The 26,935-nt window shown below is 42.9% G+C and overlaps 1 protein-coding gene and 1 long non-coding RNA gene across 2 annotated transcripts in view; one reads left to right on the forward strand and one right to left on the reverse strand.

Annotated features, from left to right (window-relative positions):
* LOC143936005 (uncharacterized) overlaps positions 1–26,935 on the reverse strand; it is a 356,680-nt gene that overhangs the window by 200,531 nt on the left and 129,214 nt on the right. The window contains exon 2 of the long non-coding RNA XR_013263600.1: positions 25,816–25,943. This is a non-coding gene — a long non-coding RNA (uncharacterized LOC143936005). The remainder of the gene's footprint in view (positions 1–25,815; positions 25,944–26,935) is intronic.
* The window catches only part of LOC143936003 (cadherin-like protein 26), a 157,555-nt gene that overhangs the window by 55,861 nt on the left and 74,759 nt on the right, over positions 1–26,935 (forward strand). Inside the window, exon 3 of the mRNA XM_077460265.1 lies at positions 14,690–14,797. Within this exon, the coding sequence (XP_077316391.1) occupies positions 14,690–14,797 (108 nt within the window). The remainder of the gene's footprint in view (positions 1–14,689; positions 14,798–26,935) is intronic.

Here is a 26,935-nt window from a genome sequence, read left to right on the forward strand (position 1 = left end):
GCCAATATTTTGCAAAAGAGATGCTTTATAAGCCCCTACAGGTCATCAGTTTATCGTTACGCAGGAGCTCTGGTGCTAACGTTATTGCTCGCTTTTTATAGCATGTGAACCGATATAAAACATGTGTGAGGCAAATTGTACTGGAATGAAATGAGTAAACCAACAGGAGTTAGGCTACATTGGCCAATTTGTTCCAATGTGAAGGATGGCAAAGTAACCACTAGTAGCAGTACTTGTCCCAGAGGAGCTTACAATCTAAATCTTACTACCACAGTCATGATTAAAGTGGAAGTAAACTCCCCTATCCTTTTCATCCACGGAAGCTGCCATCTTTGCCTCTGTTTAATCTTCAGCTACCACGGTGCTGCACATGTGATCCGTTATGACACCAGCCATTGGGTGGTTTGACGGTTTGGTTGAGAGCACAGCCAATGTGCAGTTAGCATTCCCAGCATGCAGGTTTTTTAAACTGTTTAAATCGATGGGTTTACTTCCACTTTAAGCCTCTCTACATCTAGTTTAGTCAGAATATAATAAGCTACCAAATGTGTTTTTGTATTGTAAGAGAAAGCTGAAGCAAACTTACAGAAACATGGGAACATGATAACTCAACAGAAGGTCCTTGATAGGAATAAAAAACACTGACCCCCATTTTCAGCCTCTGTTTCTCTATTTTTTCTATTGTTCAGTGAGGTTTTTATTCTGTCTGCAAATTAACAGAAAGCGGTGTTCAACGTAAGCTGAGCAACAGAACATATGCTGATCAGAAGGGATGAACCCGTAGCAGCGTCAAGGAGATATATTCAGAGAACGCTCCAATTCAATTAACAGTTAAAAGAAGACGACTGCTTCAGATGACTATTTACTGAACCGCTGAGTGCTCCCAGGAGCTCACGTCAATTCCATTCCACCAAAATAATATCATAATTAATCTTTATTAGCCAGCACAACATCATATGCTGCTATTGTGAACTGTAATACCTCAGCCTCCTAGTGCTAATCTATATTCAATATTTATCAGAAGCACAGAGCCTCATGATGGCCACTGAATCAATTCTAATTAGGAGGCTCTTCCTCTGATGGGTTAGCTGTATTCCACCCCTACCCAGCCACTCACCAGATTAAATATTAGACACACATAGCTCAAGGAATGACAAGACCTGGTCTTTTTTCCTTCAAGCTTCTCAATCACTCTGCCAATAGCAGGAGCAGGTGACCAGCAAAAAGTGATTTAGGAGCATGTGTGTGCCCGTTAATGAGAAAGCTAGGCAGAATACAAAATACATGTAGCACTAACCCCCGAAGGAGCTGCTGGTTATTTTTGGGCTTACCATTACCTTCTGCTTCTCCTTGTTGCACGTCTAGGGGATGTCCCGTGGTAAATGACCCAGTAACTTGAGACTGACAATAGATCCACTTGTATGGATTTTATTTGCAAACTGCTACCATTGAACAGTCTTTAATTTGGGATCAGAGGGTTGGAAAGGAAAACTCAGGTACTCTCAATGTCAAAGTCTATAAACATTAAGGAATTTACTTACTTTGACTGCATCCAGAGAATAGCCATTCGCAGCTGGATGAGCACTCAGGTTGGACAGTCCCTCTCTCACAAGGCCTAGCAGCCAACAAGGTGCTTACTCAGGAACAAAGTCTTTAACACCGACATTGTTGCAGAACACGTAGGAAACTAAGCTGTAGAACACTTGTAGGATACCTGGATCTTTCAGCCTACTTGGCGATACAACAAGACCGGATTCTCTTGGTTACTTCGGCCCTTCCAGGCTCTTGTTAAGAAAACCCCCGTATGTGGTGTTCTAAAGAGTCCTCCCCTGGAATGCTCGAAGTTCAATGGGTCTCTCCCGAACTGGAGACGGCAGCCAACCACCTCAGAACCTCTCTCCAGTTTCCATGCCTCGGACCAGCCAGCCCCAGGGCATTAAAGTCAGGTGGAACCGCACCCCAGGCCATAGCCTTCCTGGAGGCTAGTCAGGAAGACCAGGACCATGTAATCAACACTTCATACTGGACCGGAACCCCGAACCACATGACGTCCGTAACTTAAATACCCAGAGGGCACAGCGAGAGGGCCACTCCCACCGACCTGGCTCCGAAAGAGAGTAACGTAAGCGCTTGACCAGACCATGTTCCACGCCTGCCACCAAAGACAGCAACCCCTGTGGCTAGGCTGAACATCTCACAGTCTAGTCAGACTGACACAGAAGCCAAATTTAGACAAATAGACCCAAACTAAATTGTAGTTTGGGTAAAGTTTTAACTTTGAAAAACATAGCGCATGCTCTTCAGGAGTCTGGCGCTACATACAAAAAAAAATAAAAATAAAATAAAAAAAGAACAAACGATCTATGCCTGCTTCTTTAGACTGCATAAACCACAAGCTCATTTGACATGATCAAATCACATGATGACCATCACTGGTCACTTGATCCCTGCTAAAGGGAGGCATCAACCAATGAGCAGTTCGGCCTAATCCTTTGATCTTGGCTGGGATCAATTGATTAAATTGCTGGGGGATCCTGGAGCAGTATTTCTTTCCTTTACTCACTTTGTCTGATGTTATTGTAAACGTGTGCTAGTTCAAACAGGACAAAGCAGCAGGTTCATCTTCAATGTTTGCAAAAAAAAAAGAAACTGCATTTACTGACATTGTTATAGTTAAGCTGAAAAAGTCCATTAAGTTCCACTGATAGAAAGAAAAATTGAGAATGAATACATATAAAGTATCCTACAGAATCCTATACTATGTAACTGTAGCTAGGAGCCAGCTATCTTAACCTGCATTCAGGAGACTTTATGCAGCTTTACTGTTATGGAGCGGTTTTCCCCTAGTGTTTAGTCTGGATTCTGTGCTGTCACTTCCTGAATGTAGAGTGACTGAGCTCTAAATGCAAGGAAACGCATTTTGGGACATGTAGTTCCGGAAACTGGGATTTCACTTCTAGCTGGACTGTCTTGAAGTACAACTACCAGGCGGCTGGCAAAGAAGGACGGACTGTTGGGAGGGCTTATAAAAAGGCTGTATTAGGCCCAGATCACTCTCTTGGGACCCTGACCTGGATCTGAAAGCAAGGAATCTGTGTCTGAGGGTGTTGTGGCCGCATCCTGGCCTGTGCAAGGAAGAGTCATGTGTATGTTCAAGGGGCATCCAGTGCAGGAATCATTTGGTTGATCGGCGACAGCCTGGAGGCCACTCCTGCTCCACACACATCAGATCCACCTGGGCCGCGGCACAAAGCAGGGTCAGATGCCATCCCCTGAGAGATTTGCTGTAAGTATCCACATCTTGTTGCCAACACCACCAGTTGCAGGGATTGGTGCACTTGCCCATCTTCTTCTGATTGACACTGCAAGCAGGCAGCGTTGTCTCTATTTTGGCCTACATCTGAAACATTTTGTGTCACATTACACGTGGCAAAGCAGCTACAGCACTCATCTTGTCTCAGAATATCCCAGGCATACTCTTCACCCATTGTTTGCTAAAATACACCAGTTTGAGCTGGTTTAAATTATTCTGTGCACAGAACAACCTTTAACATAAAACAACTTAAGTACTAGCTGAAGACCTAAGGACTCCACTTCTTTAAAGGAACTACATCTAACCTCCTCCATCTCTGCAGGAGATTTACATTTCAGTGCCAAAAAGGCCTTGTTTGACACTTAGTTTGGGTACACACCTATGCAAATTGGATGCGCATTTCACCACATCCAATTTGCATAGCAGGAGATTGTGACTGGCTCTCTATGGAGCCAGCTCACACATCTCCGCACCAGCTCTAGTGCGATTTGCACAGGAACCCTGTGCGTCTTTTGGTCCATTTCAGGTCTGAATTCAGTCAAAAATTGAGGCTTAATTTGGACCTGAAACTGTGAATAGAGATGCACCGGACTCCAGCTGGCAGCTGCTGCATGTTATAGTGTAAGCCCAGCCTAACCCTTATTGCCTTTGTTACATCAGTAAACAAAGCTTAATTGGTTTGTCTGATTTGTGTGTGTCATTATTTTTTTCGGAGGACTTGCAGGGTCCACGCAACCAGTGGGGGTACTGATTCAACTAGTGGCCCTCATGGGGGTAGCACTACATATCTATGGAAAAATAGAACATATCCTACAGAATCCTATACTCACAGTTGATCCAGAGAAAGTAAAAAATCCTATAAAGCAGAAGTCTCCAAACTGCGCCCTATGGGCTGGATGCGGCTCTTTAACTGCCTTTATCCTGATCTTGGTGCACTATTAATTCTACTGTCACCAATAATGGGGCACTATTACGCCAACTGATACCAATGATGGGGCAATATTCCTCCCACTGACACCAATGATGGGGCACTATTCCTCCTCCTGACAATGATGGGGCACTATTTATTCCACTGAAACCAATGGTGGGGTACGATTTTCCCCACTGACACAAATGATGGGGCACTATGCCTCCTATTGACCCACATGCAGTATGCCATTTTTAAAAACTGATCACCAAGCCCAAAGCATTTTCTACTCCTACTGGCCAGTCTGACCCACCTATAGTCTGAAGGACATTAAACTGGACCCCTACTATAAAAGCATGGTCCAATGTGCTCCAGTGGGGAAAAACAAATTCCTTCCTGATTGCCCAGAAGGCAATCAGGTATTCCCTAGACCAGTGATGGCGAACCTTGGCACCCCAGATGTTTTGGAACTACATTTCCCACGATGCTCATGCACACCGCAGTGTAGTGGAGCATCATGGGAAATGTAGTTCCAAAACATCTGGAGTGCCAAGGTTCGCCATCACTGCCCTAGACCAACAATCTCTGGTATTATTACCCACCATCTATAAATGGTGATACACAGGTATATTGTGTGCAGATACTGGCAGGAGGTTTTAATCTAGCTGCACTTTAGCCAAATCTTTTGTAATTGCAAAGTTGCGTGTAGAATTTAGTTGAATTAGAACTTGTCAGGTTTTCAAGAATCCTGGAGGATTCTTTTACAGTGATTACCAAGTCTTTAGAAAATATTTAAACCAGGCACATTTCCTTTGGTGTGAGATTCCTTAAGCTAGCCACAGATGAACAAAACTTGGCCGATTCAACAGAAATCAGACAAATTTCGATCTATACCAGTGTTTCTCGAACTTTTTTGTCTTGCGGCACACCAAAAAGATCTAAAAATTTTCATGGCACCCTTGAAAAGATTTACCAATTTTTGTGGTGAACTTATTTTTACATATATATTTCATTTTAAATTTAATTTGAAGGATGTGCCTGCTTTCGAGAGCAAATCAGATTGAAGCGATTGTAATTTTTTTTGTACTTTTGTTTCCATCCTTGCTTTTCATTTAACAGTTTCTATTTTAGAGTTCCAGATTTGATTAAGTATTTCTCCATCACTAAACAATGAACAAACTTTATTTATAAGCATCAAAGTTGGAATGGAAAGGTCTCTATTACTGCAATACAATTAGAGCGATCAAATTCACCCAAGTCTCGCATTACGAAAGGAACCAATGCATGACAAAGATAACGTTTTTATATGTTACTTTTTTTTTACTTTTGCGATGAATGATTTACCATTTAAATTTTTCGATATGTTCAAGGTTCCAAAATGCTAGCAATTTTAAATATTTTTTAAAACTCCCACGGCACACCTGAAAATCTCACATGGCACACTAGTGTGGCCACAGAACACACTGATCTATGGAAAGCCTGGTTGTACTGAAGTGGGAGGGCCGTTAAAAAAAAAAAAAAAAATTAATAAGCCGACTTACCTGTCCAGGGCGCCCGCGATGTCGGCCGCCCGAGGCCGACCCGTCCCTCGGATCCCGGCGCCGCCATTCTTTCTAAGGGAAACAGGCAGTGGAGCCTTGCGGCTTCACTGCCCGCTTCCTACTGCGCATGCGCGAGTCGCGCAGCACTTTGTGAATGGGACGCGCTGTGTTCTGGGACACACAGTTCCCAGAACACAGCGCGACCCATTACCCAGAAGACAACGCGACGAGGAGAGAAGAGAGAATATCTCCGCGGAGGAGGAAGAGGCAGATTTGGATTATGTGCCTAGCAACAGGCATTTCTGGTAAGTAAAAAAATAAAAAAAAATTCATTTTTTTTTTTTTTTTAGATTTTTTTCTAATTTTTAATGTATTTTTTTTTTCAGGGTGGCCCTCCACTTTAATATATAAATCGGCATTAATACAACCAGCCTGTTTTTTTTCTTATGATCCCTATAGCCTCTAGAAGTGATCATTGTATTCTGATGGTGGGAAGACCTCCCGCTGTCATGATACGTTGGATCAGCAGGAGGGATTTCCTCAAACACTGACTGTGTTGATGGGGGAATCAAGCAATTTTCTTTCCTGGTTGAAGGAAAGAAAATTGCATAATTTATGGCTAGCCTTAGACAGAAGTGATCCTATTCAGGATCTATTCATTGTATTCAAGCAGCATAGGTTTGTTGCTCTGAAAGTAGTACACAGCCTAGGAGCCAAGGAGCAGCAGCTTCCACCTTGCAACAAACATTAATGGCCGTGTGTTGAGTTATTTTGAGGGGACAGCAAATTCACACTGTTATACAAGCTGTACACTCACTACTTTACATTGTAGCAAAGTGTAATTTCTTCAGTGTTGTCACATGAAAAGACATACAATCTTTACAAAAATGTGAGGGGTGTACTCACTTTTGTGAGATACTGTATGTTAACCAAACTTGCGCGGTATTGTAGATTCTATGTAGAAATTTGTCAGACAAATTTTTAGCGTTTAGACAGCTTAAAAAGTATATAAACCGCTGGCAACAAAAGTGAGTACATCCCTAAGTGAAAATGTCCAAATTGGGCCCAAAGTGTCAATATTTTGTGTGGTCACCATTATTTTCCAGCACTGCCTTAACCCTCTTGGGCATGGAGATCACCAGAGCTTCACAGGTTGCCACTGGAGTCCTCTTCCACTCCTCCATGACGACATCACAGAGCTGGTGGATGTTGGAGACCTTGTGCTCCTCCATCTTCCGTTTGAGGATGCCCCACAGATGCTCAATAGGGTTTAGGTCTGGAGACATGCTTGGCCAGTCCATCACCTTTACCCTCAGCTTCTTTAGCAAGGCAGTGGTCGTCTTGGAGGTGTGTTTGGAGGTTATCATGTTGGAATACTGCCTTTTGGCTCAGTCTCCGAAGGGAACTTTCTAAGTTCCAAAAGGTATGGTTTTGGAAATTATTCTATAAGGCAGGGGAACTCAGTGACCGCATGGTTCATTCAGATATATATGATTACAAAGATGTAGTAATATATATATATATATATATATATATATATATATATATATATATATATATATATATATACACACACACACACACACACATATACATATATACACATACACACAACGATGTAGTAATATAAGTTATCCATTTAAATTCACTCTCATTTACTTTTTTTTACAGTAAATACTAATCAAACATTGAATAGCATACCACAAGTAGTGATGTGACCATTATTAATAAGATACGTACCCACCTGTAACCATCACCTGTCCCAGGATCCAGTGATGTCGGCAGCCGATCGATCGTTCGGCTCTTGGCTGCTGGCGCCGCCATTCTAGGTAAGGGAATCAGGAAGTGAAGCATTGCGGCTTCACTTTCCAGTTCCCTACTGCGCATGCGCGAGTCACGCAGCGCAATAGGAATTGTCCGCGCTGTCTCTGGGACCTGTGTGTGTCCCAGCAGACAGCACGGCGGGACAGGAAGAGGCATAGACTCCCGTGGGAGTCTATGCCCGGAAGTGGGTGCAAATACCTGTCTTAGACAGGCATCTGCACCCCCCTCCCCCCTGAAAGGGGCCAATTGTGACACCGGAGGGGGGGAGGGTTCAGATGAGTGGAAGTTCCACTTTAGGGTGGAACCCCGCTTTAAAAGTCCTCCTTTCAAAGCCTCTGCAGTTTAGAAGGCAGGCTCTAGAAATTTTGTGACACAGCATTGCTTACAGGGCACAGTGAATAGGTTTCAGAATCCAAGTAAAATGTGTGGGGATCATCACAAATAACGATACAAACTTCAAGATCATTCAAAGTAATAGGAGCAGAATAGAAATTGAAATACAATGTGGAAATATACAATCTAACATTTTGATCATATATATGCTTTAAATTAGAAGTGGATCTTTGGAAAAGGGAGGTGGATGACATTATAGAGGCGGAATGTTGGATCCATGTTGTTAAAAAATAAACATGATAAATTCAAAGATATCTGGGATGTGCTATTCATACAAAATACCAGACAAATAATACTCTGTCCAGTACGGGTTAATGTTCTCATGTTGGCTCATAACTTTTTGCTTTGAGTGTAGTCTGTGTAATTTTATTTCATATTTTCTTTGGTATTTGTCACAAGGCATGGACATTCCTTTAATGTCACTGAATAATGTGTAGTTATTTTTCCCTCTTATTTTTTTCCCTTTTTAATGAATGCCAATTCTATCTGCAGCTTCTTCACATTGTACTGTATAATAGATTTGATTTGACTCGGATTGCCTATTTTTCGACCCTGTGAAAGGTGCTCCTTACAACCAGGTTGCTATTTGTACTGTATTAGTTCACTGAAAATCCATGCCGTTGACGAGTTATAGCAGCACATTGTTGGATTATTTCCTTTGTGATACCCGTTTGTATCAGTATGTAAAAACCTAAAAAGGATTATAAAAAAAAGAAAGTATTTTATGCTCAACTCAGAGAAAAAAAAAAAGGAAAATCATCCAGGAAGGATATTAACCTTCTTTACTAGTTAAAAGGGCCATTTTGAACCCAAGTCCTAGTAAAACAAAAATTGCTACCATCAAAGTAACATCGTGATTAAAAGGTTTTGAATAAAGAAAACACTGCGTAAATACCTAATTAAAAGGGGTTGTGAACCATTGTTTAAAAACAAAAAAAAAACCAAACATATCATACTTACCCCCACTGTGCAGTTAGTTGGCCCCGATCCTCCTGTTTTGGCGTCCCTCAACGATGCTGGTAGCTCCTCCCCGCTTCCAGTGTCCACGTTGGAGAAGCGCTCTCCTAAGGTGGACACCCGTGCGGGCACGCTCCAGAGTCCCGCATCTGCGTCCATTCACACAGAATGCAGAACTCGCTCCCCCCGCGCATTGCGTCATTATATTTGATTGAAGGCAGTGGGAGACAATGGCTGCACTGCTATCAATCTATACAATCAGGACACAAGACACCAGCTAGTGCTGGTGTGCTTGTTCCCGGCCGGAGAAAGACCGGGGTCAGGCAAGTCAAATCAGGGGCTGCATTAAAGACCGGGGTCAGGCAAGTCAAACCAGGGAATGCATTAAAGTGAAAAATCATGAGGGTTTACAACCCCTTTAAACTAATTGGCATTAGTCCCCACAAACCAATTCTCGGATACACAAAATGATATCACTTACTTTGCTTTGAAAAGGAGCTTGCCCTTAGCTACTCCTGCTACAACTAAAAACCAAGAAAATAAAGAAAACAAAGAAACAGCGTCAGAATATAAAAAGTTATGGGGGCTTCCTAGTTTTTTTTTCCTTGATGCATTTTGCTTAAAATTGTCCCCCTCCAGCTGTTGATTGAGCACATATAGTAGTTCCTCAACAGCTGACGAACCGCAAGTTGCTTTGTGAAAAAAAAGAAAAAATACTGTGCCAGCTTGGTCCTACATGTTCCATATGTTGAGTTTAATATTTGGCAAGATTTACGTTTTCTTTTCATCTCTATTTAAAATCTCATGATGTATACTTTATAATAAAGCTATGAGTATATAAAGTAGGAGCCCAATAAACACCCCAGGGAAACTTATGTGGTATATTCTGGCCACAGAAAAGCCATATTTGATTTGTTCCCTTAACAGATGGATGAGTTCACGGTTTGTACTTTGCAATTAAATGTACCATTGTTCTGCTAAAGCACAGAAAACATAATTGCTATACAAGCCGTTTTGAAAATTGCAGTTAAAAATACCCACTTTTAAGTCTGCTTCCAACCATATTTTTCAGACCTCCAAATACATTAAAAGTCCAGCTCTAGCCTGAACTCTTTTTTACTATGTAGCCAGGTACTAGGCTACAATATGGAGAAGGAGAGATTGCCTTTATTCTTCTCTCCCTCTGAGATACTGATGTTATGATGCATCGTTTTCCTTCACCCAGCAAAGGGAGTGCTAAAGCCATGAAAGTTCACAGACTTCTTGGCAGAGTGCGGAGAATCCTGGGATTTGTAGTTTGGGGAGATGGCAGCCTTATGATAATGCCAATCGACTCCTTACACTACAGGGATCAATGAAGCCTGTGCAGTAGGAGAGGAATATTCTGTCTGAATATTCACCTGCCAGCGGGAGAAGATACCAGTGGAGATTTGTGCCTAAGAGCGAGGACACCCAGGGGCAGCACAACACTGCCCATTTCACAGTACCTGCACTGCTGTCGCAGGGAGAGTGGAGCATTCACTCATTCCTGCTTCCCCTTGATCACTGGGGGCCTTCTGGGAGAGACCAAGGGGGGTCCCCTATTCTACAATGAGGGGTCACCGCAGCATCCCAGGGACTGGTGAGAGGGCTATTCGCCAATTGCTTATACTGCTAGAAGGGGCTGAGCCCACTGAGAACAGGACACCAAGTGTACGCAATCCATACTTATTCCAAACCTAGACTGCATCTATACCAACCCTATATCGCACGTGTCAAACACAAGGCCTGTGGGCCGAATCCAGGCCTTCTAGGCCATTTCATGTGACCCTTGTACCTCTCCTGCAGCTGCGGTACCCACTTATGCAGCCATGGAGAGGCTAGTCTCTGCCCCGTGATCTCAGCAGTCAGCAGCAGAGTGAACGACAGAACTCCTCCTACAGATCCTGCTCCTCTGTGCAGCCGCATCACCCCTCTTGTTTCTGTTTTCCCTGGCCTCAGCATTCAGCACACTCTGGCAGCCCTCCTCCAGACCCTGCACTGTTTCCCAGCCCTGCCCCCAGCAGCACAAGGTAAGGGAGGGAGAGGGAATGCATTCTGATGTAAGGGTTGGGACTTTTGACGGTGAGGGGGGAGGCTCTTAAAATCTGATTTAAGCGGAGGCATTCTCTGGACATCTAGTCTTACAGCTACAACCAGCTCTTTGAGGGCAATCACAATGGTGATGCGGCCCGTGATGAAATTGAGTTTGACACCCCCTGCTATACCGCCTTACTGAAACTTTACCGAATCTGAACCAGATCTACCAGAGACTATACCGCACCTAAATTGTACCTATACTGCATGTAGGTCAACTGGGACTGTTGCACCAAGGCCCCAATAACAGCAGGCAAAAGAACATCTCAAAAGGACTGCCCCTTCCGTAATTATTATCCAAGTCCTCTTTGTTGCCCTGCCCCCCTTCCTCTCTTCTTTTGGGCAGTGCATACCTAGTTGGTCTAGGAATCTGGTAGCGCCACCATAAATGTACTTTGGCAGTACAGTTCCAGTACCAAGTAAACTTCATTATTCTTCACTGCTGCAGTTGATTTGGCCTTGCTACTGTTTATGCTGATCTAGACGCCTAAAGTCACCTTATGCCTAGTCTTTATGGTTAATCATTTTGTATGCTAAATTGTGTTGTTACCATTTTATTGTAACGGTTTTATGCTTGCTTAGTTACTGACCATATTGGGTCACTATATATCAAGTTTGCCTTTATTACCTGGTTTGGTGCCCATTTCCTTTCATATGGCACTACTCTTGGGTACTAAGTATTACCTACCCTCAGTGGTTTCCTGTGATATTGTATCTTTATACACTTATCCTGGTTGGTTAGAGTGGCTGAGGTTTTTGAAAAAAGGGCAAGGCAAAAAACAGAGTATCCATCCTAATCAGCAGCTCCTACCGGGGTAGTGCCACAACTAGTTTTGAGACTGGGGATCTTTAAGAACCCCTCCTTTGTTGCTATAGGAAAGATGCCATACTGAGATGAAGAAACATGATGTTCCCAGGACAGGAATTAGGGAGAATGTCCATCAGTGTCATATGGCATAAAAACCAGATAGGTGTTCCAAAACGTTCTACTCCACAAGAAGTTGACATAGAATGAGCAAAAGGAAAAAGCCATTTCTGTGTCTGCAGTATGCTTCAATGCCGTTTCAGATGGGCGCCCACCCAGAATTGTAAAAATGGGACCAAACAGGTCTGTTACACATGCCATCATCGCATTTATATCTCGGGGTGCAGAGTTAGACAGGTAGCATTACCTGTCAAACTTGGCTATTGAGATCAATACAGCCACATCACAAATGCTCAACTCGTAGTTGCAGTGCAGTCCCACAATGTAAAATCGCCTCTTGGCAATTGAAATAAACAAACAAAAAACAAACAAACAGGCTTTCAGGAGGCAGCATTAGCAGGTCTTTTCAGAGGGCGGTAAGCAGTACCGAAAGTCTGAAAGAAGCCTTAAGGAGTATCATTTAGAAGAAAACTATTTTTCCATAAGTAACTGAGATAGTTTGTAGTCAAAATTTCCCAGACTCTTTGCATGTTGTACCTGAAATGACTTGCTTCTTTTAGTCAAGATCTCCAGTTAAGATAACATTGCAAATAACCTTAAATTAAAGAACTTTTACTGCTTGCTAAGAACAAGTTTCTTAAGCATTTAGTTAATAGAGTACAGTTCAGTATTGGATGGAGCAGAATGATATTCTTTGGTTGCTTCTAGTTTAAGTACAGAAAAAAGGGTACAGTAAAACTGCATGGTGGAGCCAAAAAGCTAGTCCAGTAAACTAAGTGTCTAAGAATCCCCCTTTAAAATAAATCCTATACCCAGGCCATGGGAACACCAATCATTAACAAATGATAACGATTGGAGATGCCTACCCTGAAGATAATAGTGTATGGTTCAAAATCTTTTTCTTAGAGCTCAGCATAGGGATGTTACAGTGCCATGGGCACTACCATCTTTGAGATAACCAGGGGTGATGATCGGAGAACCCAATGGCAATGAATGGGGATAAGTAAACTGCAGATAGTACTGTACTGCTCAAAATCTATACCTCAGGACTTTGTAGATGGCTGCAGGAATACAATTGGTGCCAACATCTTGGATTTCTCCATGAGAACCAGGGGTTGATTACAGATGCCAATTTCTACCTGATCTCATGCCTGCTCATTTACAAAGTGCCTCCCGGAGTAACAGGATCTCCGTGCAGCACTAAGGAGTGCACTTGAAGGCTGGCACTGCGTCAAGTAGGCGAACAGACAGATCAGACCAGCCGCTGGTTACACCGCACTGCTTGTCAGTTGGGCAGACACAACAACTTGATTACAGGTCAGACAGAGTAACTTAAGGATAAGCGATTCTGGCTGTGAAATGCCAGACAGAATTACATTTCAGTGCCTGCACAGTCTACAGTCAGTGTCCGCATATTTAGAGGTACATTTAGGTTTGTAAATCACAAGCACTTTGATTTTCATACTCCAGTCACGGCTTTGCTTCATAGTGGAAGTTTAGCCAAAACCTAAATCTAAACCTACTCCCATTCTAAGCCTATTCTATTTAACCCTGTAAATAAAAGATATGTATTTGAAAAAGTCACGTGTCTGACGCAACGCATCAGGGAGGAGCTAGGTGTCACGATCGTCACTTCCGGCCGCGGCCGAAACTGGAAGTTCCTGTGTTTACCATATCGCAATTGTTTCTACCTAACTGTAAGTGTGGATATTGTTTTAATAAAGTGTTGCATATTACGTTCTACACATGGGAGTCCCCCTCTTGTTTCTTTATTATCCGGTGCATGGCTGGTGGACCTAATACATTGATGGGCTGATATTACGAGGAGACGAGAAAGTAGCCAGTGGGACACACAGATTATGCTGGATTTGGCCATTAATGGTCTTTATTGGAGGTGAGAGGCTGGGGGAAATAGGTGGTGCACAAGTCTAGCACTGAACTATTGGTGGACTGTAACAGCTTTTTGGAGCCGTTTTTTGGAACAACTTTATTTCTTATGTCACTGCATGGATTTATCATAAGATCACAGCATCCTGGAATTTATACTGCACTGACCGTGTGTGTGTTTATGAACTATTTGCACGTTTAGCACTTTTTTGATCACTGCTGCTTACATTGATATTGCACTGCACTGATTATCCGTGTGGTTATTATGGACTACATTGCACCTTAATTTTGTATTATAGGAATTTTCTATTTATTGCATTTTTGTATTTCATTGATTGCATCGTATTAATTTTTATTTTACTGATTTGCACATTCCTTTTATTAGGGTTATTGTTTTTTATGTTATTTGAGTTTTTTGAGAAAGTGGGGTAGCGCTGCATATTTTTCTATTTATATTTCACACTCCTGTTTTGCTTCATGATCAGCTGTCAGTGGCAGCTTCAATGTAGAGGAGGGACAGCAGACAATGGACGCCCCATAGTAAGTCTATGGGTGATGCCATCTCCCAGGCATTTGGAGCCCTTGTCAGTGACCTTGCCTCTAAATAAAACAGATCGTGAAATCGGACCAGAGTGACTTCAGAATAAGCAAGTGTTCAGATCTTTTTTTTTTACACAGGGTTGGATAGATAGTGCTGGGCGTAGTTTTAGCGTTAGATTTTGACTGAGCTTCCACTTTAGCCTAAAACTTTTTCAGTTTTGTCATTGAATAGAATAAAAGGCAGCTGCTCCATGCATATCTTCACAACACTATTTATCATTCTTCAGGAACTCAATAAAAGGACAGCATTACATCGCCAAAGGAGGGACTGGATTATTGATACCTTCACACTCCGAGAAGAGCTTCCTGGACCCTATCCAATGCTAGTTGGCACGGTAAGCCTTTGTGTACTTTGGAATGTTTATTAGTCCAAGTTGTTATTACACAAGCAGCTACCACTGTACTTAAGCCTGGTGCACACCAAGTCTTTTTTCATTCAACCCACCGGGCTGAATAAAAAGAAACCAAAGATCACCATACCAAGGCAGGCCACAGATGGTGTGATTTTCTTTGTTTCCCGTAGAACAGATATCTGTACACATGGGCCAAAATGTATCCATTTCATGCTGAAGCAGCCACTTTCTGCCGATTTTCAGCTCATGTACTTGTACTCATATTTCAGCAATTACTTAATGGGACAGTGAATGGAACAATGACTAGGTAAAAAGTGGATTATCCCAAAAACAATGTTTACACAGTTAATATATAAAAAAAAAGAAAGGGATAAAGAAAAGATACAAAATGTCCATAAAAGTTCAAACTCCCAAGATGTCAGGAGGAACCATGAATCAGACGGAGACAGAAAATGCAGTAAAAATCACACCCTTTAATATGGTGGTAAAAATGGTACACATAGTAACCATAGTCAAAACATAGCCAGGGTTCAGTAATCAAAGCAGGTAGTCAGTGCAAGCCAGTAAATCAGGAAGCCAGAGATCAGCATAGTCGGAGACAGCAAACAGGATTATGAACCAGAAGGGACGTTAGCCAGGCAAGTGTTTAACAGAAACTCAGCAGAGAATCCTCAGATATGTTGACCAAGGCAAAGACATAGGAAAATGAACCAGGCAGTTTAAATAGCCAGAAGGGGCTGGCTGACAAGCAGGAAATGCTCACCAGGTGAGGCACTGTGGAATGATGAGTGCTGGCAATTAACTGACAACTGAGCACCGAGAAGGGAGGGCTGAGCCCAGCCCTGACACAAGGTTCGAGTTTGAGAAAAACAAAAAATCTACTTCGGGAAAAGGAAGATTCCTTCCATACACCACAAGTTGTTAAAGTGGTCGTAAAGTCACAAATCACAAATCCTAGAATCCCCTCTATAACAAAAAGATATACTGTATCTGTGTTTTTTTTTATAAATTATGCAGCAAAATACCTTATTTCAGAGTAGCTCTGTGCACTCACAAGACTTTAGCTTCCCCAATCTGAGGACTACAGTGGGAGGGGCTAAAATTTCCCACACATTTTTGGGACCACTGTTTTTTATACAGCGATCAGTGCTATAAAAATGCATTGATTACTGTAAAAATTTAACTGCCAGTGAAGGGGATAACACTAGGGGGCGATCAAGGGGTTAACTGTGTTCCCTGCTATGTGTTCTAACTAAAGGGTAGATGGTACTTGCTAGGGGAAGAGATAGATCGGTGTTCATACTTTGTATGTATTCATACTTTATATGAACACACGATCTGTCTCTTCTCTCCTCAGAGAACCGGGATCTCTGTGTTTACACACAGAGACCCTGGTTCTCGCGGTGTCACGAGCGATCGTGGGAGCCCGGCGGTCATCGTGACCACCGGGCCTTTGCATCGGCTCCCGGGGCGAGCAGCAGGCGTGTGTGCACGCCCCTAGTGCCCACATAAAGAAGTGACGTAACATGACGGCAATTCGCACAGCCGAACCATGGTCACAAGCAGTTATTATCACTTCAAAGAAAGGACAAACACTCCAAGTATGACTTTAAAATACAAAATTTTTCTGTACTTTGCATTTTTTTTCAGTTGCTGACAGGCCTCTAATGTTTCAGTATGGTTCAAGACCATCTGGACAGTTATAGGTTTGTGTGGGATAATACAGAAGACCCCCTCCGAGAGAGTCTTTTCTCGGGCAGACAATAGGCTGTTAATACAGCCCAATGAAGCAACGCTTTTCTTTAAAAGAAGGGCTGGTGTTGTCCTTGTAAAATTCTTGTTCCTGGAAAGGTCGGCTCTGAAAAGCATACCAGTCTGGTAAGGGGTGGCACACTGTCCAGCTTCTGACCTGGGTAACTGGTAAAGGGGCTTTTGTACTAAAATGTAAAAACTCTTAAAAATAATTAAAAGAAATCTCTGCACACAGTCAGTAAAGCTAATTTTATGCGGGACAAAAAAATAAATAAAAAAAACACAAACGTAATGGTCTACCACTTCTTAGCAACAAATCACCATGGACAGGTTGAACTGGATGAACTGGTGTCTTTATTCAACCTTACTAGCTAACCATGAATATGTGAAGGTATCCGTGCTACAACATACTACCCCGTTTCCCCCGAAAATTGACGGTGATGGCTGCAATATAAGCCCTACCCCGTTTCCTCGAAAATAAGACCCACAAGGACTTTAACTAGGGCTTATTTGGGTGGTAGGGCTTATATTGCAGCCATCACCGACAAGCACGCTAGGTCTTATTTTCAGGGAAACAGGGTATAATAGAAAATTATGAAGCAGCCAGCACAATTTGTTTGATTAGCAAATAAAAATGCATGAAAAGTCCATAGGCAGCTCTAAAGAACAAATAAAAGGCCATAAGAGTTTAGTGAAAGGAAGAGGTGAGACCCCCAACACCTTTTTCAGTGTGAGATTGCAGCGCACCACACCATGATGTAAATTCAACCTCCTTACCAAAAGAGATAAAGCAGGTATATAACCAGGATCTGTTTAGCATCACGCACCAGGTGGATGGCTTCACACCGTGGCAACGCTGATGGGGAAACTTGCCTCTATGCCTTTTCACCAAACAGGACTTTAGTCAAGGACATCCAGTTTTCCGGTTCACTATGCTTAACCACTTAAACCCCGAACCATTTGGCTGGCCAAAGACCAGAGCACTTTTTGCGATTCGGCACTGCGTGGCTTTAACTGACAATTGCGCGGTCGTGCGACGTGGCTCCCAAACAAAATCAACATCTTTTTTTTCCCCCACAAATAGAGCTTTCTTTTGGCGGTATTTGATCACCTCTGCGGTTTTTATTTTTTGCACTATAAACAACAACAAAAAAAGCGTCAATTTTGAAAAAAAGCATAGTTTTTTACTTTTTACTATAATAAATATCCAGAAAAAAATATACAAAAATTTTTTTTTCCCTCATTTTAGACCGATATGTATTCTTCTACATATTTTTGGTAAAAAAATAATAATCGCAATAAGCGCATATTGATTGGTTTGCACAAAATTTATAGCGTCTACAAAATAGGGGATAGTTTTTTGGCATTTTTATTAATACATTTTTTTATTTTTTTTACTAGTAATGGCGGCGATCAGTGATTTTTATTGTGACTGCTACATTATGGCGGACACGTCAGGCAATTTTGACACATTTTTGGGATCATTGCCATTAATACAGTGATCAAAAATGCGTTGATTACTGCAAACATTTCACTGCCAGTGAAGGGGTTAACACTAGAGGACAGTGAAGGGGTTAAGTGTGTCCTAGTTTGTGTTCTAACAGAAGGGGGGGAGGGGACTGTGCACGGAAGATAACAGATTGTCTGTTCATACTCTGTATGAACAGACGATCTGTCAGTTCTCCCCTCAGAGAACCAGAAACTGTGTGCTTACACACACATTTCCGGGTTCTCCGTGTGCTCTGAGCGATCGCGGGAGCCCGGGGTTGATCGAGACTGCTGGGCACTCGCATCGGCTCAGGGGGCGAGCGCACGCACCCCTTAGTGGCTGTCTATGGTACCAATGTACAATGACGGCGATTTGCGCAGCCGAGCGATGTTGCCGCAGTATAACTGCGGCGTCTGGTTGGCATGCGGTTAAAGTGGTTGTAAACCCTAGGACAAAAAATAAAAACACCTGCAAGACAAAAGGCATAATCAGATAGCATGCATAGCATACTAGTTGATTATGAATTACTTACCTGAGATCGAAGCCCCTGCAGTGGTCCCCGTACACCGATCTGGTGGCTGACATCACTCCCGGATTTACTTCTGGGTATCGCAGGCTCCGGCGCTGTAATTGACCGGAGCCGCGATGACGTCACTCCCGCGTATGTGTGCGGAAGCTGCCGGTAAGGGCACACTCACTGGAGCAATGGCACGTGCCGTTGCTTCAGTGCGCATGTGCCAATGACGCCGTCACATGCAAATACAGGGGATATACCCTAAACCGTTCAGGTTTAGGAAATATCCAAGGTAGCTACAGGTAAGCCTTATTATAGCAAAAAGTGTGTTGTAAGGGTTTACAACCACTTTAATCTCCCACTCATAAGGACGATGCCACCTTTGCAATGGCAGCAGCTCTGCACTGGCCCAGTTTGAGGCAAAAAAAAAGCCAAGCATAGAGCTGCTGCCATTAAAAGAGTGATCTCGTCCTTATGAGTGGGAGATTAAAGTGGTTGTAAACCCTTACAACACACTTTTTGCTACAGATAAGGCTTACCTGTAGCTACCTTGGATATCTCCTAAATCTGAATAGTTTAGGGCAGCCTTTCTCAACCTTTTCAACACAGAGGAACCCTTGAAATAGTTCTCCGGTCTCGGGGGAACCTCTGCTAAAAAATTAGACGTCTACAACTCATGATACATTAGTGTGATGGTCAGTGGGAAGAATGGTCCTTACACTTGTGGTCATTGGGAAGAATTACCCCCCTACAGATAGATAAAAAGATCAATGGTGTCGGTGGGAACTTATCTGAGAGGCAGAAATTGCCCAATGCTGAAGGAACCCCTAGCAACCTCTGGAGGAACCCTAGTTGAGAATCACTGGTTTAGGGTATATCCTCTGTATTTGCATGTGCCGACGTCATCGGCACATGCGCACTGAAGCAACGGCACGTGTCGTTGCTCCAGTGAGTGTGCCCTTACCGGCGGCTCCCGCACACATGCGCATTGGAGTTCTGTTTGGTGAAAAGGGATAGAGGCACGTTTACCCATCAGTGTTACCACGGCCTGGAGCCATCCACCTGGTGCTTGATGCTGGTTCTGCTTTACAGATCCTGGTTATAGTGAGGGAAATAAAAAAGCACCTGGGAGACAGAAATCTTGCCGATTGCGAAGGGGTCAAATACTTATTTCACTCATTAAAATGCAAATCAATTTATACGTTTTTTGAAATGCGTTTTTCTGGATTTTTTTTGTGGTTATTCTGTCTCCCTCTGTTAAAATAAACCTACCATTAAAATCATGGACTGATCATTTCTTTGCCAGTGGGCAAACGTACAAAATCAGCAGGGGATCAAATACTTTTTTCCCTCACTGTATATACCGGTTTTATCTCTTCTTTTGGTAAGGAGATTGAATTTGCACCATGGTGTGGTGTGCTGCAATCTCACGCTGAAGCAGGTGCTGGGATCTCATCTCTTCCTTTCACTAAACTCTTATGGACTGCCTTTTATTTGTGATGCATATGGACTTTTCAAACAAATCACCACAAAGTATAGTGATTACTAGAACTATTATTATACAGGATTTATATAACGCCAACAGTTTGTGCAGTGCTTCACAACATGAGGGCAGACCGTACAGTTACAATACAAATCAATACAGAGGGATCAGAGGGTCCTGCTCATTAGAGCTTACAATCTAGAAGGGAGGGTCAAGTGAAGCAAAAAGGTAATAACTGTGGGGGATGAGCTGTTAGAGAAAATGAAAATACAGTTGTTAGGTGTGGGTAGGATAGGCTTTTCGGGGATCATCTAAAAGCTAATAGATTAGAAGATAAATCGGACAGATTGGGGTAAGGAGTTCCATAGGATAGGAGAGGCTCTGGAAAAGTCCTGGAGACGAGCATGGGAGGAGGTGACAAGGGAGCTAGAGAGCAGGAGGTCTTGAGAGGAACTAAGAGAACGAGTAGGTTGGTATTTAGAGACCAGGCTAGTGATATAGCTGGCAGAACTAGCTTGGAATCAGCATTAGGGATTTGTAGCAGAGAACGATCGCAACTACAAAGTTCCCAGTCTGAGCCTGACAGGACCCTTAGGCTAGACCTGCATTAGCAATTCATAGCAGCTTTATCACACAACTAAAATTAATCGTGATTATTTGCTTGTAGTAGCAATCTTGCACAAACAACTGGAGCATTGTGCAATCCTGAGACTAGAGCTGAACTCCAGCCAAAAAAAATGAATATCCTATTAAAAACAAAAGCAGCATCTGCTGTCACCTTTAATCCAGAGATAACCCCATAGTATTTTTTTCTGCTGCTAGATGTCCTCAGTCTGATAGCTATTCAACCCATTTCCTCTGAGCCCAGATTATCCTGGACCTGCCCAAGTGTGTGACTGGACAGTGAAATGAGAAGCAGCACAATGATAAGATCATCTCTATTGTAGATTGGCCTGTTTGTGAGCACATCACCTTTTTGTCATCTCCCCGCCCGTTCACAGCTCCTGGGGGAAGAATAGTGGACTTCTTGGTAGGCTCTATTGATTTTTCTTTTTCCCTTTTGGGGTACCGTATACATGGCTATATACGAGTTATTTTTCATATACTTTGCAGCCTGACCACCATGGTGTGAGTTGGCAAGCATCTTGCAATTAACCATACTCCCCTGTGCCTCTCCTGAAGAAGTGAGAGTTGTCTTGCGAAACGCATCAAGATTAGTTGCACAGTTGCTCCAGATTGATGGTGGTATCTCTATGGCATTTGTAGGTCCTATCAAACAGGTTTTTTCATGTGATACACTATTTTTTGCATTGATGTTCATTAACAAGTTATATTGTATGTGCTTTTTAAATGAACGTAAATAGGTTTAATATTTTCTATATATTTTGTTTGAGGTGCGACTCTTTAAAAGTCCCATGGGCTAAATATTTTTTGTTGTGTGCATACTACTTTGGGACTGAGACACTACATCTACCCATTTCATATCAGCTCCTTTTGTAGGTCTATCTACCGTAGATCACTCTGCGCTCTCCTCCCATCAGCATGCTTCTTCATACCTGAACCGATTGCCTTCTTCTGCTTCTTCCCCTCACGTGCCAGCTCTGCTATACAGGGACAGCAATGTGCTGATACCAAGCCACATTCAGGCAAGGCTATAAGAACACCGCTTGCATTTCAAAATACATGTAATTATGTATGAAGATTACAAAGCTGCATTCATTTGTGTATTTTCCATCTGCTTAGGGTTCAGCTTTTGCCATTTGTGTGGTCTATTCAATAGACAGACATTTGTTCCATCTGTTTAAGTGATCAATTGCTACTCGTCTCGATTAACGGGTAGTGATTTTAGCAGGGGGATTGAACTATTAAATATCACGTTTACAGCTCTAACCTAAACCAGTGGGAAAGCACTGGGCTGAGATAAAGAACCCATTTATTTGCTAGTGAATCTTTACCAAAGACAAAGAATGAATAACTGTCCTGCAGTACAGCAAACCTCATAAATAACTTCTTCTACTTGCACCATGCCTTTATGGACATCACATTAAAAGGAGCTTTGTGGTGCTACGATAACCACCAGATTTAAATCACATCCTCTACTAGGTACCACACTCCATAAATGTTCACTAGTCTGTACACAGGCTTCCCTCTCTACCCAAGAATTCCCTATTTTAGGGAACCCACTATTTTCTCCAGGCCTTAGATGACATACGTTCAGCATACACAATTGGGCCGTGGTGAAGCATCCCATTTTCTTGTGGTGGAACAATGGTCTTCTATAGCCTCATTTTCAAGCAACTATGACTAAGCACTGTGTTCAGTATGAAACATGTCAGCGGCTGTGCAGTTAGTCTGTTTACCAGCCTAGATGCTATGATTTTAATTACATTTTTGAAATAAAGTTGAATAATTCGGAGTGCGGCTATCCAGCTACATCTTTTCTAACTCAATGACAAGCAACACAGGTCCCTTCAAGCTCCCCTTTTGGAATGCCCTCCAATTGCACCATTTTCTACACGCCATACCAAATCCTCAGTTTTAAAGTGGAAGTAAACCTGATGGGTGTTACTTCCTCTTTGTTGCCCTGCAAAAGTAAAGCATAGTGTGCTACTATATACTGCATAGTAGCCCATTATGTGACACTTACCCGCAGGAGAAGCCCATGATGTCCACGTCTTCCTCGCTAGTAGCGAGCGTCCATTCTTTACCCCTCTTTCTTCCAGGGCCGCAAACTCTGGCTCTGTGACTAGCCGGAAGTCGCGTGACGTCACTCCCGGGCATGCGCGCGGGAGCTGCCTTTAACGGCATGACTCGAGCTAGAAACGGCACAACGTGCCCATTCTAACTCCGACGCATGCGCAGAAGAAATTGCTGTACGATGATTTGCAAATATCTCCTAGACCGTGCAGGTCTGGGAGATATTTCTTGCACCTACAGGTAAGCCTTAATCTAGGCTTACCTGCAGGTTAAAGTGGTTGTAAAGGGTTTACAACCATTTTAATCGTTACTTGACAACTTTTGATGAATACGGTTCGGATTATGGAACTCTGTCGCAAGTTTTATAATACAACTTATAATTTACTGAGCACTCCCTCTGTACAACCACCCCTATCTTGTATGAGAAAATGGCAAACTGAGTTAAAAATCGTACGTTTACATCGGGCCAACAACAACACATTATTCGATTTTATTAGATTTTCCCTAAAATTCTGCACAAAAATATAAGAAGCCAACTTTAAAGTTTTGACAAGGTGGCATCATGCTGCTCATATGTTACACAAATGTTATCCCAATACAACGGACCGTTGCTGGAGATGCCAGGAAGGAAGAGGAATACTGCTCCACATATTTTGGTCCTGCCCTAAGCTGACACACTTTTGGGCAGAAGTCCGAAAAAATTATTCAAATTCACAGGAATACAAGATTCCTGATGGTCCAGTCTTCTTCTTGTTATGAGTTTCAACCATTCCCGCAAAAATAACTCTGTTATGCACAGTACAGGTTTACTATAAAGCATACGATCACAAATCAAACTGAAGCATCACCAAGTGCTTGTGTGCTGCGCTATACCCCTTTGAACGGAGTTTCCAACAAACCGCTAACATTTTGTTCCTTACATTCCAAGTTTGTGACTAAATCCATGAACAAAAAGGTTATGTTTTGAAGCTTTCCAGTCCTCAGATGTGGTAGCTGCAATAATTTTTTTTGGGGCTTTCCCACCCTTTATTCCTGGCGATCCTGCTAATAACATACTTCCTGTATGCTTTGGACTGCAACACCTTTCCCTCTCCAAATCTCCATAACATAGCAGGAGATGTTCTTTAGCTCCTAGACCTAGAGGTAATCCAAGCAAGGTTGGCAAGACTGCTTTGTGAGGGCTGGGCTCAGCTGTCGGCTAATTTCCAGCTCCCATCTCTCTCCACAGTTACTCAGATGATCCTACTCGTCAGTCCTAACTACTTAAGCCATCGAAGTCCAAGGAGCTCTGCCTTCGCCTTGGTCACATCACAAGAAACTATTCTCCTGCGTTCCTGTTTAAAGACTGGCTTTGCCGACACCCCTTTTGACTCCAGATCCTGCTTGCTGTACCTCTATCTTGATCCCTGACTTTTTGCTTGGCCAACTATCCGTTCTGGTTACTGAACTATACTGGCTATGTTGTGACTACTTTTGTTCTTTTTACTTTTATTATTAAACAAGTGCGATTTAACTGTACTTCTGTCTCGGTCCGATTTCATGGTTTCTGACATCCTTGGCAGAAGCATTGTGTTGGCAGCTTACTGCAGGTAGTTCAGATTTTACTAAATGTCTGGCAACAGGTATTTTTTTTGCACTTCTCAAACAGATATAATAAAATGCTTTCAATTACATAGTAATTACACCAAATGGGAGCAGGGGCATACCTAGAGCATTTGGCACCTGCCAGATCCTATACCTGGCAGAGATGGTCAGAGACTGCAGATATGATACAAGGGATGGTCAGAGACTGCAGATATGATACAAGAGATGGTCAGAGACTGCAGATATGATACAAGAAATGGTCAGAGACTGCAGACATGATACAAGAGATGGTCAGAGACTGCAGACATGATAAAAGAGATGGTCAGAGACTGCAGACATGATAAAAGAGATGGTCAGAGACTGCAGACATGATACAGGAAGTTGTCAGAGACTGTGAAGAGATTACCGTTCCAGGCTGCCTCTCACAAAAGATCACTCTAATCTTATGCTGGATTATTAGGTTTCAACTCAAAAGGGAAGAGAACACATGTAGATCAATTGTGATTTAGAAGTTTTTTTGTGTACATATACATGTGTTATTTTCCTGGCCCCAACCCAGTCCGTGTCACAGATGTTGGTTTTCAAGATCAGTACGACAGAGCCCAGGGTAAAGCTACTGAACACTCTGGTGTATCATTCGTGGCTTACCCAGTACAGGATACAGGATGTAGGAAGGCCAGTTAGTCCAGTGGTAGAGCAGCCCACGCTGTGACTCCAGAGTCATGGAGCTCTGTAATGTCACCGCGCACCCCACACCCTGTCCAAGTCTTTGTTAAGCCTGTTCAACTCCGAGTCCTGCCCGACATGCCTGCCCAAGCCCAGCCTGCAGTTCCAAAGTTGACATCCTGCCATATTTTTTAAGGGTGACTGCTGCTTCACCTGCAGATACTAAACCAGGAGCCTGTTGTAGCCCGGCAAACCCCGGCCCACCGGGCAAGTGCCTGGGGTGCCCTATGACCATTTGGGGCCTACCCGACACCCTTCAATGTGTGGTACCTGGGGCGGACCCCCCCTCCCCTTCCCCGTTGATATGCCACTGACTGGGATTATGAGAGCAACTTAAAGCAAAGGAAACGTTTATTTCTAGGGTTTGCGTACTCTAAGTTCCAACATGTAATGCATCACATCCGGCCACCCCTCATAATCTGTGAAAAATAGAAATATTTCTGACAAGAGTTAGCATCTTAAAACGAAAGAATGCATACAAAGAGCCTTTGGCATCGATAGGGGGTTTATGGGATTTTTCGATAGTAAACTTGTTCTGAACATGCACTGCTGTAGATTCCCACACTATGAATGGGTCAAGTTAATTAGGGATGGGACATTAACAAGCAATGTTATAAAATGACATACATACTTTGTAGCTAAATGCCCCTGGAAGTTAGACACAAATACTGTCATGTGCACACTAACACCTGATTACAGCCATGTGCCATGATCCTTGGGTACAGATTACTGGTACTCAACAAACCTATACTTACAGTTAACAGATGGTATGATGGATATTCATATTCTGTGCTGACACACCTCAAAACAGCCTACAGCTTTGTAGAGAACGCCTGCTGCTTGTTGTAAATCACCTTTCAGGCGGTTTCACTTGATCCTAAATCTAAAAGAAAGAAAGAAAGAACGAAACATGCAAAAATGTTACTACCTTGTTACATATCTCTTAAGTTTGAAGCTAATTCCACTCTTATCTTTATGCATTTAAAATTCTGATTGCTGCTTTTGTGTGTGTGCAAACTTCGCTCACTAATTATTTTTACAGTTGACAAATTCCAGTTATGCTAACAATGTACGAAATTTGTCAGTAGCTGCAAAAAAGACAATAAAAAAAGTACACACATACATATACACATACCTGTTCTGCAATATAAAAATATATACAAAAAGAAAGAATGTTCTTACAGATGAAACAAAACTGCAGACATTTGCTGGATGACCAGTTTACAGGCATGTCACTGAAAGCTCATTGGCTATGTTAGTAATAAGCTATTCTGTGAGCTGGTGTAAAGCAAATATGGCCTGTGGTTTGGGCTCAATTCACTACCGTTGAGACCTTCAGCACAGGCAGTGGGTATTTGACCACGTGCCTACCAGCTGCCGCAGTATAGGTTGGCTCAGCTGTGCAAGTCGGCGTAGGTGTAGGTCTGGCTCATACATGGCGATCTGTGGACGTGCACGCACACCGATTGGCCAGCGGGGGAAGCCAATCAGTGGGTCTAACAGAACTCGATGTTCGCCGGCCGCCCACGATTGTTCCCCGCAGTGACTGAACAGGGATCTGCCATAGTAAACAAGGCAGATCTCTGCTCTGTCAGGGGATGACACACAGATTCTGTCTTTCTGCCATGCAGGAAGAGGGATCTGTCTGTTGTCCCAGGCAGCCCATCCCCCATACAGTTCGTAAACACACTGAGGGAGCACATTTAACCCCTGGATCGTCCCTGATGTTAACCCTTTCTCTGCCAGTGCCAATAGAAGTCATTGCACATTTTAAAGCAGTGTCCCCCCCCCCCCCCCAAAAAAAATAAAAAAAATAAATTAAAAGCCAGCAGCTACACATACTGGAGCTTCTGGCTTTTAACAATAGGACACTTA

The sequence above is a fragment of the Lithobates pipiens genome, unplaced genomic scaffold (assembly GCF_037356315.1).
Source record: "Lithobates pipiens isolate NorthernLeopardFrog02 unplaced genomic scaffold, aLitPip1_a1.2 Scaffold_28, whole genome shotgun sequence".
NCBI classification, from domain to species: Eukaryota; Metazoa; Chordata; class Amphibia; order Anura; family Ranidae; genus Lithobates; species Lithobates pipiens.